General features: G+C 39.8%; 1 protein-coding gene across 1 annotated transcript in view; it reads left to right on the top strand.

Moving 5' to 3' along the window:
- The window catches only part of LOC134538250 (putative inorganic phosphate cotransporter), an 85,583-nt gene that overhangs the window by 41,822 nt on the left and 24,848 nt on the right, over positions 1-18,913 (top strand). The window contains 5 exon segments of the mRNA XM_063379401.1: positions 3,777-3,967; positions 6,976-7,212; positions 12,215-12,302; positions 15,249-15,472; positions 18,046-18,198. Of these exon segments, the coding sequence (XP_063235471.1) occupies positions 3,777-3,967; positions 6,976-7,212; positions 12,215-12,302; positions 15,249-15,472; positions 18,046-18,198 (893 nt within the window).

Consider the following 18,913-nt stretch of genomic DNA (forward strand, 5'->3'; position numbering starts at 1 on the left):
GCTTAACAAACCATGGAAGCAAGCTTGAATGAACGCTTGCAAGACAAGCAGCAACTTGCTCGCCTCATTAAAGTTTTTTTTGCAGTCTTGCGAATGCAGATCTTCGTAATAATGATCAAAGTGTAGCTTGAAAGAAGCCCTTTTATCAGGTTAGTTATGTAGGACCGAATCAGTAACCTAGTGGTTAGGAACCCCAAAATAAATGTTTGGACGCCCCATTGCCATATGCCTTAAGTGTAAAACCTTTCAATGTAAAATACTTTGTTTTCAATTTTTTTAATGTCATGTACTGAATCAAGTGTCCCAAAAATGAGGTGTGCCCCTTTTAAAAATTTACAAACAAATATTTCATATGCAGATTTTAATTACAGTGTGAATAAAATTGTTTTGACTGAAATAACTGTAGCTCTAAGTATAGCGTAGGTTTATTTTTAATTGAAAAAAAAAACCTTCGAAAACGTGAAATGTTGCGCTGCCAGTGCCGTAATTAAAGAGTGGATGCATTACAGATTCAACCTTGAGAATAATTACTCTCATCCACGCTGGTAGTTCATGAAGAAGAGATTATGGACATTTCCAATTTGACGAAGGAACTTCAATCCATTATTCTGGCCTTGCATTAAGATGGAGAGGTATCGCGTTCCTTATACGTCAGGCGTGTAGGCGCTGTTTTGGGAAGCCTAATATGTATACATCAAGTTCTGTCCCTGCCCGAACACGCCCGAATATTCACCTTCGGCCAACCTCGGGTTTATTTATATATATTTATATTTCTCCGTTTATTTTAATGTAGCTATACTAACCTAACTAACAGTCCATAGTGTTTTAAAGTGTTTTAATGTAGCTAACCTAACTGACGACTTTTAATATTTGAATTCATTTTTCCTGCGCGAAAATAAAACAAATCCCGCATTTGGTTAGGATGGCTACATTAAAGATACGGGAAAAAAAAGCAGGAACTTCGGGTTTTGGCTCTCTCGTCTGTGAAAAGAAGGCTTCCCTCGTATGAGAGATGTCGTGCGCTTATGAGCGACACAAATATATTTTAATTCTGTTACGTAAGCTTAGCACAACAACCAACGAGAGAAGAGTACGATGCCAATTTGCTGGGATTTGAGAAAAGTTTACATTTATCAATCACATATAGGGACGATAAATTGTCGTGAAATTACAATGCTAAGGTTATTCCTGTTTTAAAAATAAATAACGCAGTTACTTAGATAATGGACACTAGCTATAAATGTAAATAAAAAAACAAAGATAAGGTTTTGTGGTTAAGATTGTTAACTTAAATTTTTTTACATAACCCAAATTAATTTGTGTGTACAAAAAAAACTGTGTTCACAATCGTTGAGCAAGAATCATTTGTTAGTTGATATAGCTATTTACTAACACTAGTAAAATTTGTCGGATACATCACCGAAATACCATAGTCCAGAATTAAACGGTAAGATTCCTATTGTAAACCGATTTAGCACTCGTCGTTTGCAAAGTCATACTCGCTTATTTATTTATTTAAAAATTTTTAAATACAACCTACCGCTTGAATGACAACCCCCTCTGTACAGTGGTGGAATCAAAAGGGGGGAAGGGGTACATATAAACACACCCCCACCCCAAGTTATGAAAAAATTTACAAAATATCAGTCAAGACAATGGGAAGCCACGTCGTTTACGGCTAATACTGTAGTGTCAGTGCCAGTGTCAGTGTATTAGTGTTAACAGTAATGTAAGTTTTTTGACGTGACAACATCTAATAAATCGATGAACGCCGGCTGCACGCACGAAAAAGTGTCCCGTTGCGCACATTGTCCCGTTACGCTCATTGTACGCTTGCGCCGCATCTATCTCTCTTACACTCGATTGGAACAAACATCGATTTGACCTTTTCGAGGCACATTAAACTTTAAACACTCCCATTCGTTTCTTACTTTTCCTATCATCGTCCTATCCTTAACGGAATAACACAGATTGGAAGAAGTTAAATAGCAAACATGTATAAAAGTTATAGTTAAAATAATCTGTTCGTTAAAGTAATAAACATATTTGAATTAATGAGTGCAAATAAAAGTAAATTTATCAATTAAATTGTAGATTTAAATTCACTCTTTCTTTGTATCCATACAAAATAGTGATAATTCAATAAAAATGGTTCAATTTTATTCATAAAAGTATGCGATCATTTCATCAATGTTTTGTTATGACGTCACGTTAAACTGTCGTCCGTAAACCGACTTTACAGACAACCATTTTTTTTGAACACACTTTGGGGCGTACTGGGTCCCATGCAAAACTGTAAATCGCAGAGCGGGTCTCCACCCCCCCCCCCCCCCCTTCTCCAAAACGTTCAGGGCCAGATTTCTCGACAACCAACAGCTAATATATAAATTTAAAACCTCGTAAATGAAAAAAAATATATACTTTACTAGAAATTCAACAAGCTAACTCATCAAGGCTTTGCCCTGTCTCCAGTTAAAAGGTAAATACAGATTGCTAATTAAGAGACACAAATTGCTGAACAAAATTTGCAACCCTATCAAAACGAAATCAAACTTAAATAGATTTAAAATAAAAATGAACACGTCATAACGTGTTCAAATTTTAATTATTTTTCTATTATATTTCATTATCTTCCGCTCCCCCCCCCCCCCTCCGCCCACAAAAAAATTTCGTATCCGCCATTTATACTGTTTAATTTACAACGAAAGTTGCTAAAACCAGAGATTAGGGAAATATCCAGATGGATCATAAGGGCGGACCTGGAAGAGGGGGGGAAGTCAAAAGGGGATGGGGATTTCAGTGTACTACACGTACCAATATGGCGGCCGTTGGTTTACAAATGTTTCAACTGTACCCGTATTGGAGGTTAAATTGGCGAAAAATGCCAACTCATTATCATTACATTTGTATTATGAAGATTTTATTTGGGATTTTAATATATATATATATATTAAAATATTTTTGTGGGTATAATTTTCTTCCGAACTGCTTAACTACAGGCGTTAGTAAAAACTGGCTAGAACAGCTGGTACAAATATAAAACAAACGTCCGCCATATTGGTATGAGAAAATTTAAAAATAATGGGGGGGGGGGGGGGGGGGGGGGGTGTGGGGGAACGGCTTCATGTCTGACGGCTTAAGCTCCGTCTGTATTGTTGTCTTATCGCCGACCTCCGTAGCGTATTCGGATGCACAACGGCTTACGGTAGTTACTAAAAAGTGTGTATAATATATATAGTGTTAATATGTTCCAGGTATAGACTCAAAACAAAAACATTGAGCCAAAAAAGGCTCCAATAAAACATTGCTAAAGGTTTTTTTTTTTAAATTTCATTTAATTTAAATATTGTTTGACTATAACCATATCAGAAATGTATATATATATATATATATATATATATATATATATATATATCAACTAAATTAGGTAAAAGAGCACTGAATGCTGGAATGCCATGTTGCAATAACAAGATCTTAAAAGTGTAAAAAAAAAAAAAAAGTGTGTCAATAAAAACCAATTGAATTGATACGGTGCGAGGGGTTCTGGGTTCGAGTCCCGGGTAAGGCATGGGTGTTAATTTACATTAAGAGATTTGATTGCTACGATTAGATGACGCTTCGAATGATATAGTTCTGGTTGTGGGCGAAAGCAGTTAACCACACAAAACAATTTAAAAAAAAAAAAAAATTGTTGTCTTATCTCTGGTTAAAACACGGATTTCAGGAGTGAGATTTTTTTTTTTTTAACGTTTTTCTTCGTTTTGTTTGGTTTGCAGTATGTCTGCCGCAGCGCTACGTGTTCGCCATCATGGGCTTCCTGGCCATAGCCAACGCCTACACCATGAGGATATGCCTGTCCGTGGCCATCACGGAGATGGTGGCGCCGCGCAACAAGTCCGCGGGGTCGCTCTCCTACGACCCGGATGCCTGTCCGTCCGACCCCGTCACCAACAGTAGCGTCAGCTCGGTGAGAGTCACACACATTCGCGCAGACGCAGGTTCCGAATACCTTCTCAAGGGAGGTAGTATTCTTGATTGTTGACGTGACAACGTCTAATAAATCGATGAACGCCGGCTGCACGCACGAAAAAGGATGACTCATTGTCCCGTTACGCACATCGTCCCGTTACGCTCATTGTACGCTTGCGCCGCATGTCTCCCTTCCACTCGATCGGAACAACCATCGATTTGACTTTTTTCGAGGCACATTGAACTTGAAGCACTCCCGTTCGTTTCCTACTTTTCCCATCATCGTCCTATCCTTAACAGAATAACACAGATTGGAAGAAGTTAAATTGCAAACATGTATAAAAGATATAGTTAAAATAATCTCTTCGTTAAATTAATAAACATATTTGAATTAATGAGTGCAAATAAAAGTAAATTCATTAATTAAATTGTAGATTTCATTTCACTCCTTCTTTCAAAAAAAATGATCTATTTTATTCATAAAAGTATGCAATCATTTCATCAATGTTTTGTTATGACGTCACGTTAAACTATCGTCTGTAAACCGACTTTACAGACAACCAATTTTTTTATAACAATATTTTAAACCCCCTTTTCTTCATGGGACCTTACCGCCCCCTTATATACCCAAAACGGCTGTGTCGACGGGAAGACATTAAGTCCGAAAGCTAGGATTTTCCCGGGGGATTGTGGCCTCGATCGCCGAGGGAATGATTTCGGTGCAGGGGTCGAAGTTCCAAGTCACAGTTATTAAAGAGGCTACATGTTGTAAAACAAATTGTGAAAAAAAAAAAAAAAAAAAAAAACTGCGTATTCGTCCACACCATATTGTTTTTTTTTTCATTCCTTTTTTTATACGTAGGCCTATTTACATAATCACACTTGAAATTTTATTTTTATTTTTTATTTTAAAAAATTAACACTCTCAAAGGTAAACTTATGCGTGAGTGTGGTGTATAAAGAAAAATAAATATTGCAAAACATTAAAAATAATTACAAAATTACCAAAGAAATACACAAAAAATAAACAACAAAACCCTTGATTATTATTAATGCTTATTATTTTTTTGAAAGAGCAAACAATGTTTAGGTAAAAAAAAGTATTTCAGTCACAATTTAAATAAAAAATGCAAATACATGTATGAATGCTACAAAAGAAAACAAATCTTTGCTTCTACCTGGACTACTCCTCACTTGGACTACTCCCCTCCTGGACTAACACACAGTTGGACTTCTTCCACGTGTACTGTTCCAATGGGGAAGCCTAAGATGTACATCAAGTTCTGTCCCTGCCCGAACACGCCCGAATATTCACCTTCGGCCAACCTCAGGTTCATTTATATATATTTATATTTCTCTGTTTATTTTAAATGTAGCTATACTAACCCAACTAACCGTCCATAGTGTTTTAAAGTGTTTTAATGTAGCTAACCTAACCGACCACTTTTAATATTTGAATTCATTTTTTCCTGCGCAAAAAAAAAAAAACAAATCCCGAGGTTGGCCGAAGGTGAATATTCGGGCGTGTTCGGGCAGGGACTGAACTTGATGTGCATCTTAGGCTTCTCACTACCTCACCATCTGGACTACCACCACTTGTACTAGTACACAGCTGGACTCCTCCCACGTGTACTGTTCCAATGGGGAAACAATTTCACAGACGAGAGAGCCAAACGCCCGATCGTGCATCTTCGGGGATTTTTTTTTGTAAATGTGTTGATAAAAGGATACTAATGGTCAATTAGGTTAGGTTAGCTACATTAGAAATACTTTAAAATATTGTGGACGGTTGATTTGGTTAGGATAGCTACACTAAAGATATGGGGAAAGAATTGGTTGTCTGTAAAGTCGGTTTACGGACGATAGTTTAACGTGACAACGTCATAACAAAACATTGATTTAATGATTGCATCCTTTTATGAAAAAAATTGAATAATTTTTTATTGAATTATCACTATTTTGTATGGATACATAGAAGGAGTGAAATGAAATCTACAATCTAATTGATAAATTTACTTTTATTTGCACTCATTAATTCAAATATGTTTATTACTTTAACGAAGAGATAATTTTAACCATAACTTTCATACATGTTTTGCTATTTAACTTCTTCCGATCTGTGTTTTTTCTTTTAAAGATAGGACGATGATAGGAAAAGTAGGAAACGAACGGGAGTGTTTCAGGTTTAACGTGCCTCGAAAAAGTCAAATCGATGGTTGTTCCAATCGAGTTGGAAGAGAGAGATAGATGCGGCGCAAGCGTACAATGAGCGTAACGGGACAATGTGCGTAACGGGACAATGCGCGTAACGGGACACTTTTTCTTGCGTGCAGCCGGCGTTCATCGATTTATTAGACGTTGTCACGTCAAAAAAAAAAAAGCGAGCATGTACCTACTTCGGGGAACTTCGGGTTGTGGTTTCTCTCGTCCGTGAGATGAATGTTGGTGTTGTTATGATTCAACTTTAAGATGGATCTCAATTCTTGACTATTCTAAGACAGGGTGATAGGAGGCTCAAGACTAAGAATGAAAGACAATTCAATATAGAGACTTGATTTACTGTCACGTACCATTACAGTGTTAGCTGTCATCTACTTCCGACAATTATCGGGGAGCCTCGCTACCACACCTCGGCAGGTTCCTTGCCCACGCTGTGCTGGGTCGCGCTCCAGGCAGGTTCTCGACGACGGACTGCGGCGGCCGAGGACCACGGCGCTCCGTGGTTCAGATGTCGCGACTTCAGCCGTCCAGTCGCCGGTGACCAGAAGAAGCCCCCTTCTCGACGGTGGCTGTCGTTTCTATCCTTCTGTCCGCGTCCGTGTTGATGTTCCGTGTTGTCCCCTTTTCTCTCGCAGCGGCGACCCGCGTCGCTGTTTCGCTGGCGGTGTTGAAATTGCTGACACCTCGTGTTTGACTCAGGGCGAGCCTCGAAGCCGCTTGCCAGAGTGCTCAGAGCGAGTCATAACACTGTGTTTTTTTTTTGTTTTTTTTTCCCCGTGTGTGGAGGCGGGGACGTTCGCGTGGAGCGAGAAGACCCAGGGCCTGATCCTCAGCTCCTTCTACTGGGGGTACGTGATCTCCCACCTGCCCGGAGGCCTGCTGGCAGAGCGCTTCGGCGGCAAGTACTGCCTGGGGCTCGGCATCCTGTGGACGGCCGTCTTCACGCTGCTCACCCCTCTGACGGCGGCCTGGGGCGGCGCCAGCTGGCTGCTGGGGCTGCGTTTCCTCGAAGGACTGGGCGAGGTACCAAATGTTTTTATTTTTTCCTAACCTAACTAAAACTAAGTGTATTTTGTTTGGGAGGGGTCTGGGTTAGGAAAGACTCTAGGTGCGTCCCAGGCCGAAGCCTTTACGCCTATTCATGCTGGGTTTAAACCATGCAGACAAGGGAGGCATGCATCGTGTGCTTTGCTCGGGGATTGGCCAGCCATGGCTGCAATTGGCGCCATGACTAACTCCCCTTCTTAACTCTAGACTATAACTAGATAAGTTGGGCCCAGGTAAAACCTCTCATAGACAGAGGGAAAACCCTGGGCACTGTCATGCGGGATGCAATTGCATGCATTAATGACAAGCTGGTTGGCTACGGGAATAGATGATGGTTCAGGAAGAAGAGTTGGTCAGAGTAGAAAGAGTCTACCATGCGGGGGTTGGGCGCTTGGACTGTTGTGTCCGCTTGTGTGGTTTAGTGGCACAGGTTTTTTGGGGGCGACTTAGTCGTTTCCCACCCAGCTGCCAGCCAGCTGAGAGGCGAGGTACCACACCACCTTTGAATATATATATATATATACTAGCTGCCCGACCCGGTTTCGTACGGGTATACTACAGGGAAAAGAAGACCAAATATCACATTTACAGAAACAATAAATTAAATACCATGGCAATTAATTTATTACAATGTTTTTTAATGTATCGGAGAGAAAACGAATAGCACCGATGGTTTCCCGACTCTCGAGCACGCAACGTACAACTGGTGTATCCGTACTTCGCTTCGGCAGTCTGCAGGCAGTACACTCTTGCGCAGCTCATTTTATATGCCCCTATTTGCGGGTACACCACTGCAGCGCCTCGAATGGAAAAAAGAAATCAGAGCGATGCCCGTTGCCATGTTCTGTTCAAACGTTTTAAATTCGAAAATTTACAGGAAATTTCCCTGAATCTAATCGCAGCGTCATCTGCCGGGTCGAACTGAAATTAAATAAACATTTTCCAGTGGACCAAATTGTGAATCTAAACCATCCTCGAATCCCCGTGAACTCACACAAAAAATTTCATCAAAATCGGTCCAGCCGTCTAAGAGGAGTTCAGTGACATACACACGCACACAAGAAATATATATATAAAGATTTATAGATATACTGTATAGAAGTCGCGAGCGGATAGGATTCACTCTAAATTTTCCAGGAGCGCGTGACTAGCAGCTTGGGAACTTCACCGCTTCACCGTAAAGCTGGGTTTACGATTGATTTCCTTAAGAATTATAACTTAACATCGAGCACACGATTAAGTCAAAACTACATTTTCCAGTTTATGATTGACATAGAAGTCGTTAATTTTTAACCAATCACAGCGCAAAACACACGGTCGGCCATTGTTCGAAACGGAGCAGGTTTTGAAATAGGTTATTGACAAACGGGATATCTATTTTTTTCGAAATGGATGATGATTACAAATGACAAATATACGAATTCTAACCCAAAATACTGCCTCGCTCGGTCCAATAATAAGACATAAACTTCCTGTTGAAAGGATCCGGTTTGTTGTGATTGGTCGCTTCCCTTAAGTCTTAACGAAAAATATAAAATACAACCATTTCTGTTAAGTCTTAAGTCATCATATGGTTCGCACACGACCCGTCAAAATTCACACACGACAATCATAAACCATTCCACTAGTTTACATAGAGTCATATGGTAAGTACACGACTAAGTCTTAAGTCTTAATTCTTAATTTTCAATCGTAAACTCATCTTAACGCCCTGTATCGTCTTAGGTTGTTATTTACACGTTAGAGCGCAGCACTGTCGCCCGCTGTCATTCACCCCCCCCCCCCCCCCCCGCCACATTCACTGCAGCTCAAGGTCGTTCAACGGGAGTTTGTGCGTCACAAAACTGTAGGGATGAGAGGTGGGGTAGAGGGTGGATGGAGGACAACGCATGTTTTGAGGGGAGGGTGGGGAAGGGGTGTTTGAAGAGAAAGAAAGAGAGAGAGAGAGAGAGAGAGAAACATACGGTTATGATTGCCGGACAGATATAATTGTGAATACAAACTATACTAAACGCTACTGAAGCACTTAAAACAGAAATGTACCTCGGGGCAGTATGTCTGCTAAGACAGCGCGTTATAAATTAGATTATTTTTTTTGAACGATAGGACGTTACCGTGTCAAAATCGAATAACATGAATCTATGTAAGTATGTAAGTTGATGACTGTTTATAAACTGATATATGTACCTGGAGACACGCTTCAATAACTATTGAGTTATTAAACTGTGTTAAAATAAATACTAAATTAAAAATTTTAAATGATATATTTAAAAACGTACTAATAAATGAAACTTAATACTACTTACCCGATTTTTATTTCTTCTTTTCCATCGAGTGTGCAGTTTCAAATAGCTCAGCCACCTCTTCCCAGCACGACCTCTTCGAATTTCTCTGTTATCGTGATCCGAGCATTCCAAATCCCACAGCAAAGGTCTCTCTACTACGTCATCGATACGACCAGCCTGCTCCGTGGTAGCAGGTACATACTCCACGCAAACAGCGCGTTGAACTGAACAGTCGTACTGGACTCGTTGGCACCTCGGCAGGAAACCTTCTTTTCACAGACGAGAGAGCCAAACGACCGATCGTGCATCTTCTCTATTTTTTTTGTTCATTGTAACTCATGATAACCAATGGTCAATTAGGTTAGGTTAACTACATCATAAATACTTTAAAACATTGTGGACGGTTGATTTGGTTAGGATAGCTACATCAAAGATACTGTGAAATCAAAAATAAAAAAAAGCGAGTATGAACTTCGGGTGTGGCTCTCTCGTCTGTGAAATTAAGGCTTCCCCACCGCGACACGCGACGATGAAAACAATCAGTTTCCAAACATGAAAAATTGAAATTTTTTTTGAAAAGCACATCATGGCACAACATTATTTTTTTTTTTGCCTGAAAACACGTTGAATGAATTAGATGAAAAAAAAAAAAAATTTAAAAAAAAGGGTTTTACCTTCTCTTCGGACTTTCTGCTTTTCGCACCACATCCATGCGTCATTAAAAGGATTTTTTTTTTTTAATATTTGCCAGCCCTGAGGAGGAGAGTCAAGAGCTCCTATGCCCAAACACGCCCGAATCTTCATCTTCGGCCAACCTCGGGTTTATTTATATATATTATTATTTCTGTTTATTTTAATGTAGCCATACTAACCTAACTAACCGTCCATAGTGTTTTAAAGTGTTTTAACGTAGCTAACCTAACCGACCAATTTTAATATTTGAAATCATTTTTCCTGCGCAAAAATAAAACAAATCCCGAGGTTGGCCGAAGGTGAATATTCGGGCGTGTTCGGGCAGGGACAGAACTTGACGTACATCCTAGGATTCTCAGAAAGAAGTACTGGCAACACGGAGTGCTCCCGCGTGCAAGACGGGCGCAAGTGAATCTGCTCCTGACCAGACGTAAAAGATAGCTGAAAATGTGGAAAAATTAAATGTTTCTTGTTCTAATAAACTGGGGCATATGCCACCGCTGACTTGTTTTTATTTTTTTTTACATTGAAAGGGGAAAAAAATCAATCAGAATATAAATATTTTCATATCTCACAGCCTCTTTTTTTTTTTTTTTTTTTCAGATCGCTTGTTTAGAATGGCCAAATGAAGATTATTCATCTGGAATAATAATCGTGCATTCGAGATAATCCAAATATTTTTTGATTAAACTTCAGATAAACAATTTCTCTCGACAACCGTACAACAGTCATGCCTTGAAAATTTTCATTTTATAACATATAAATACAATTACTCGGTTCAAAATTTTAAAACGAATTTATTGATGGAAAACAATTATCAAAAGTTAAAAAGTTCCCAGTTTGTAGGGACTGCACTGTAAAGTCGTTGTTAGGCCACCGTGTTCCGTCTGTGCTACAATTTTATTTTCTGACTAAATTATTTCCACTAAATTCACTGTGCTGTCCATTTATTTAGTAATTCTATACATTTCGTAGAACTTATTGTAATGCAATGGAACAAGTCAGATTTTACGTGAAATCATTTTAAATTACATAAAGAGAGAAAAAATACATACAAAATTTATAAGTGCAATCAAAATAAATTAAGAAACTTAGATTAATATTTGAAACAAAATATAATATATTGGCTTACAAACTATATAAAACGTTACCAGTTTCAACAATGTTTACATTAATTTCGTATAGCTCCTTTAAAATATAAATAATTTTATGGTACACATGTGATATAATAAATATTATAAATTGTTTCAATTCAAAGTATATACAATTATACACTTGAAAACATATTTATTTTTAAATTGCTATTGATACTGACAAAAGAAACAAAGTAAACTGTAAACCCTAACCATTATTACCAATTTGCTATGCATATTCAACGGTATTATCCCCATGTAACATTTGGCATCAGCTCATCGTAGACTTAATTAACAAACCTCGTAACTCCAATATTATCAATTTTAAAATTTTTGCATTAAGTTCCTTGCATTTATTTACTGCTTGTCCTCTCCAATGTTTTTCAACCGAGAAATTTTTCTATGAATTACAATCCCCATTTCAGCAAACCTCTTAACAAAAAATGTGAAAGGTTCATTCAAGTATTATTATATTATTATTACAGTAAGTAGTCATATATGTGTTTTGTTACCACAGTATTGTTAATATTCTCAGTGAAATGAAAACATAGGTTGACACGAAAGAGCAATATGATACAACTCATAATTGGGATGGTGTGTCAAGTTTTATATCTTTCTCTCTCCCGTAAAATTTGCATTCAGGGAGTTAATAGGTTCGCTAATTAGAACGACGTTACATTGTCTTGTTCCCATTGTCTTTATGTATTCATTTTTGCTGTCCCTTCCTGTTTTTTTTTCTTCCTACGACAGCCATTGAAGACCATCGAACGCTGACGTCCATGCGATGTTACCGAATGGAGGAGTGTCTGAATGTGTGCGTAAAGAGTGTAATATCACGACTGCGTTCAAACTAGCGTCTTCTTTCAGGGTCCAACGTTCCCGGCTATCAACGCCATGTTGGCGCAGTGGGCCCCGCCCACAGAGAGAAGTCGTATCGGCTCCATCGTGTTTTCAGGTGAGACTCACACGGGTCGTCACCACAACGCCGAACGTACAATAACGCCGAATGCCAAATTGACCGCAACGCTGACAGCTAGAAAACTGCTGTGTACCACAACGCCGAAATACAGTAACGCCGAAAAATGTTGCTGCGGGGAGGGGGGGGGGGGGCACAGGAGCAAAATGAAAAAAAACAACTGAATGAATTTGTGTGTTAACCTTACCTAACCTAACCTTTGTGGCAGTCCTGCAATGACATTTTTCAGCGTTTATGGTATTTCAGCGTTGTGGTAATTCGGTGTTGTAGTACACAGCAGTTTTCAAGCTGTCTGCGTTGTAGTCAATTTGGCATTCAGCGTTATGGTTTTCGGCTTTATTGTACGTTCGGCGTTGTGGTGCGTCCCCGACACACACAAGTCATAACTCTAAGGGAAACCTGGTTATATTTTCACTGAACCTGAGTAACACGCCCAATCAACCCACCTTAGTGCAGTTCATTTTGTAACATCTTCTAGTATACGGCATTTGGAAGGGAGTGATTTCGCGAATAGAATGCTCAGAGTTCGATTCCCTAGCGTGAGCTTGTACATTTATAATATTTTGTTCTTCAAGCCGCTGCGAACGCTCGATACTCGACTTTCGCGCGCAGACGTTCGCAAATTTTGTTCAGCAAGCCGTTGTGAACGCTTAATACTTGACTCTCTTGCACGCGATTGCGACGCGTATTCTCTCTGACTTGCAAGACGATTTTCAGTTTCTGATGGCGATTCTCTGTCACGACGTATTTTTATTGCCCTAGCCTGTAAACTATTTCTAGACAGTTGAGATCTTTTGAGAATTTTAAAATGATAAATAAAACTAAATACAACACCAACTAATACTAAATTATTTGCTTACATGTTGAACAGGAATTAGCCTGTATATGAAGGGGTGATTGAAAAATTGTAAAAAATTCAAAATATTTTCAAGGAAAAATATACGAAATCGCACACAACCGCTGCGTAGGGAGCCGACCGACCGCGCGAGTGAGCCGCGCGGCACTTTATTTTGTGACAATGACTCCCCTCCTGCACCGCAGTGACGCTTAGGTGAAATGCTGCTGCCAATCTAGCCGAGCGGGGTGTGGGCGTGGTGCGGGAGCAGAGGCAGGCGGTAGTGGCAGGCGGTGGTGGGAACGCGAGCGTCAAGAGAGACACGACGATGACGGACAGTTGCTAGTTACTGAATTACAAAGATAGAAAAATTAAAATATGTTGCTTAAATTATGTGGTTAATAAATAACGCGGTAAAAAGTAGCCTATGTTCATCAGGGATAGAAATATTAAAATATGTTGCTTAAATTATGTGGTTAATAAATAACGCGGTAAAAAGTAGCCTATGTTCATCAGGGATAATGTCGGCTTCTAATGGAAAAATATTTTTTCAAATCGGACCAGTAGTTTCGGAGCTTATTCATTACAAACAAACAAACAAACAAACAAATCTTTCCTCTTTATAATATTAGTGTAGATTCCACGTTAAATGGGTCCGCCTGCCCGGGCACACACACGGTGCGCAGAGCTTCAGAAATAACAACACGATTACAAAACTACTCAAGATATCCGATATGCTCACGTAAATCATTTAAAAGTTCGCCGACGGCCGAAAAAGGACTTTTGATTTCGGATTAAGTTTATTAACTGTATTTTTAGAAGAGTTAGCATGTTTTCAGGGTAATTTTTTAGGAGTGAAGCAACCGGTACAGATTCTTGTAAGCACTTAAGGGACTTGCATTACACCTTTATCATTTCTCAGCCATATAATGTTACGGTCACCGCTTAAATTTCACAGTTGTCCTGTGACGACGAGAAGACCGCGCGCCGGTTCAGAGGCGACACCGCGCTAGAAGCACTAGCGATCATCCCACCTCGCCGACAGTAGCGTAGCCAGGATTTGTGTATGGGGGGAGGGGGGGGGTTAATAAGCATGCCCCCCCCCCCTATTAAAGCGGAAAAATTTGGATTTTGAGGTGTAAAATAGTGCTATTTGACCAGTTTTCAGTACTTAATTTTAAATATTGTAGGTAATGGTAAAAATATTATTAATTTTTTAATAAAAAAATTGTTTGAGTGATGAAGTAAGAAATGAATTAGGCTAAAGATATTTTAATCAATCCAAGTGCCTTGTCCACGTCCAATCAAAATCATGAATCATGCTCGAAGCTCGACCATACAAAAAAAAAAAAGGAAGAATTTGGTTGGGTTTCGGCAGAACTGACCTTTTCCTGGAAACAATTAGCTTTAGCTTGAGGAGTTACTCAGTCACCACCTGCTTATAATTACCGCACTGGTTAAATACAATAGGTGTAAGATATTTGAAAACTTGGGACCCGTCACGGCGTCACAACCTTATAGCTTCTGCTCGCGACAGGGGTAGGGGAAGGGAAGGAGAATCGGTATAAAATAGGGCTCGCTTACTCTTCCCCTCCACGGTACACATAACAGGTACACGTAACGTTTTATAGCATTACAACCTACCGAGCGCGCACACAGGCCCGTGTGCCAAACTGATCCAACAAGACACGCGCCCCGCCCGTTGATCCAAGTGATTCTACAAAAGTGTGGGGTGCACCTGATTTACAATGCACTAAGCGAGTTATAGAAACTTCGGTTTCTGGTCTCGCACACACCAACTGCCCCGGATGGCAATATGATGGATCGGCGGCTTCCCCTCCAGTGCAGTGGCCGGTGATAGCAGTAAGACACCCAGGCTTTTAGCTAACCTGCTTTCAGATAAGAAAAAAATGGGGGCTAAGGGGGAGGGGGTTTAGAACCCCTAACCCCCCCCCCCCCTCAGCTACGCCCCTGCACCTGACCGACACAGATACACCCCTGAAGAGGCGCGTGTGGAGTCTGGAGTGTGATGTCGAGGACACGAGAGAAGGTTTGGGATGTCGCCGACGCCTGTCGTGACTTGTCCGCAGGCTCGCTGGTCGGCACCGTGGTGGGCACGGCGCTCTCCGGCGCGCTGCTGCACTACTCCTCCTGGGGCTGGCCCAGCGTCTTCTACATGTTCGGCCTGCTCGGCGTGCTGTGGTTCCTCTTCTGGGTCGCGCTCTGCTACAACGACCCCGCGTCGCACCCCTTCATCAGCGACCACGAGAAGAAGTACATCGCCGAGTCCGTCGGCTCCGCCGAGAGATCCAAGGTGACGGACGGGCGCGCGGCGAGGCTTTATCTTTGCCCCCCCCCCCCCCCCTTCACCTCCTATCCCCTTTTCTACCCCTTCCCAACCTCATTATCTTCCTTCCCTACCACCTTTTCCCCTTTCCCCTCCTCCTTTTCACCCTTCCCCTCCTCCTTTTCGCCCTTCCCCTTCTCCTTTTCCCCTTCCACTCCTCCTTTTCGCCCTTACCCTCCTCCTTTTCCCCTTTCCCCTCCTCCTTTTCGCCCTTCGCCTCCTCCTTTTACCCTTTCCCCTTCTCCTTTTACCCTTTCCCCTCCTCCTTTTAACCCTTTCCCCTCCTCCTTTTCCCCTTCCCATCCTCCTTTTCGCCCTTCCCCTCCTCCTTTTACCCTTTCCCATCCTCCTTTTCGCCCTTCCCCTCCTCCTTTTCCCCTTCACCTCCTTCACCCCTTGCCATCCTCCTTTACCCCATTCCACTCCCCCCTGTTCAAAACACACTATACATCACCGAATAACCCGCCACTATACTATACCTCTGCTCCCTTTCCCTCCCCTCCTAGAAGGTACTTTAAAAAAAAAACACTGATACCACAAGAAAAAAATATTGTAACCTTGCAAAACGCATGACTAATGGTTATTTTTTTGCTTACACGAAATGCGTTGCCGAGTATTTCTTTAGAAAATAGGCGCATACTTTTATATTTTAATTAGTGTTTCATTCAACTCAATTTTTTTCCCTCCAAAGTATAAAAAAAATACAATCGAATATTCAATAATTTTGAATTCATTTTTGTTGTATCATGCGCAGTTAATACCGGGAAGCTTTTCAGGGAACGGTTTACAAATAAATTTTAACAATTGGAGGTACCGGGTACAACTCAAAAGTATTACTACGAACACTATTTTGTATGTAGTTACACAGTTGCTTTCGTGTGAATGTTCAAATACACTATACACACATATGCAAAGAGGTGGTAAGTCCTCGGCACAATGCCTGGTTCAAGAAAGGGAGGGTCCTGGAAGGTCCTGGGTCCTGGCATAAGGATCTCAGGATCCTCGATGACTAATATTCCATCCTCACATGAGGTGGGTCGAAAGTTCGATCCCATCAACATGGTATGGCTAATTTATGACCAGTTAGAGTCAGTACCGAAAAGAGTCGGAGTCAACTATAGGGATCTTAATGGGGTAGGAACCGATAGACGCCATATTGGTTTCAAAAGTTTATCACTTTTTTTACATTTAATATTGAACATTTGTCAATGAGGATATCTGACATAGTGTCTACTGATAGTATTATTACAGTTTTAGTAATTCCCAAAAATAAGTAATTGCCAAAAGCAAATGAATTCACAGAGGAAACTATTTTTAAGCTGACAGTTAGTGTCAAATTCAGGGATTTTATTAAATTATTTGCAATGCGTTAGTGAAGCAAAATGTTGAAAATTGGAAGATATAAATTTGTTATAGCCAAACAAAGCTTTTGAAACGAAGATAGCATCTATTGGTTCCTATGTTTCCCTCTTGACACTGTGCATAACTGTATGACACCTATAATATTATCAAGGCCAATTAATAAGGGAAAACCCCCTAAAAAAAATAGTGAAATTCACACGTAGTAAACGTTGGCATGTATTCAATAGGCGAAGTATTATGATAAAAGACATTAATATGGATGGTAGTTTCTACCATGGAGTTAGGAATGCTGTAATGTAGTTGAAGTCAATTTTTTTTTTATCTCGCCGTAGCCAATTGTAACTCCCAAAACATTTCAGAAATGGCACTTGACCACATCATGATGGATAGAACACATGAATTACACTCTCCGTCATAAAATAAAATAACTTTTATAAAATACAGTAATTTAAAACTGTTAAAACCGTGCAAAAATGCACTTCAGATATTGTTTGGGTGTTTAACCAACATAGCACTAAGCTGGAGGGGAAAAAAAGGCTTCGCCCGGTTACCATGTAATCATGCAAGATGTGGCCAACAATAGGTTTTCCACACTTATTGACGTGACAACGTCTAATGAATCGATGAACGCCGGCTGCACGCACGAAAAAGGATGTCTCATTGTCCCGTTACGCACATTGTCCCGTTATGCTCATTGTACGCTTGCGCCGCATCTATCTCTCTTCCACTCGATTGGAACAATTATCGATTTGACTTTTTCGAGGCACATTAAACTTGAAACACTCCCATTCGTTTCCTACTTTTCCTATCATCGTCCTGTCCTTAACAGAATAACACAAGATTGGGAAAAAGTTAAATAGCAAACATGTACAAAAGTTATAATTAAAATAATCTCTTCGTTAAAGTAATAAACATATTTTAATTAATGATTGCAAATAAAAGTAAATTTATCAATTAAATTGTAGATTTCATTTCACTCCTTCTTTGTATACATACAAAATAGTGATAATTCAATAAAAATGATTCAATTTTATTCATAAAAGTATGCAATCATTTCATCATTGTTTTGTTATGACGTCACGTTAAACTATCGTCCGTAAACCGACTTTACAGTAAACCAATTTTTTTTTTTTTACTTTTTCTTTTCGGGTCAGGAGCTGATGGTGAATGTTTTCCAGGACATGTTGCCTATCCCGTGGCGAGGTATCTTCACGTCTGTGCCCATGTGGGGGCTCATCGTCGCACAGATCGGACACGACTGGGGGTTCTTCACGATGGTCACGGACTTGCCCAAGTACATGAACGACGTCATGAAGTTCAATATCGCCCAGGTACGTCACTGTTCACGTTACGTGGAATTTGGCCTCACCATCTTGCAATTTCAAATATGTTGAGACCGCTTGCAATTAATCTTCCGTGCTTTTATTTATATATATATATATATATATATATATATATATATATATATATATATATATATATATATATATATATATATATATATATATATATATATATATATATATATATATATATATATAAATTTAGCTTCCGTATGTATTTGGCCGCAAAACTCGGAAAGTATACGATGGTTTGGATTGAAATTTTTACAGAACATTGCATCTTAACAGAAGAGTGTTTATATGAAATAAAGTTTGGGAAAATCCACCGGAAAAGTCGGAAAAAAAAGTTTCTATAACTAAATATCATGGTCACCCAACTTAGTTGTGACCACGCTCGACGATGCTGTACCATATTGTCGAAGTTCAAGCACATCAGGCTACTCGACCATTGTGCCTTGACGACTATGATTTACACAAATATTTCAAGAAAGAATAAAAAACTTTATTTAATTTGAAAGTATATTCTTTCGACTCTATTGATAAAAATACAGATAAACTATCACTAAACATGCAATGCACAGTAAGTCCAACATGTAACATTTCAAAAACATCAGGAATGGGAAAAGTTCTTCAGACGTGCAAAATCATTGTATGGGATGAGTGTACAATGGCTCACAAAAAGTCATTGGAAGCATTAGACCAT

This window comes from Bacillus rossius, chromosome 13 (assembly GCF_032445375.1).
Source record: "Bacillus rossius redtenbacheri isolate Brsri chromosome 13, Brsri_v3, whole genome shotgun sequence".
In the NCBI taxonomy this organism is placed as follows: domain Eukaryota; kingdom Metazoa; phylum Arthropoda; class Insecta; order Phasmatodea; family Bacillidae; genus Bacillus; species Bacillus rossius.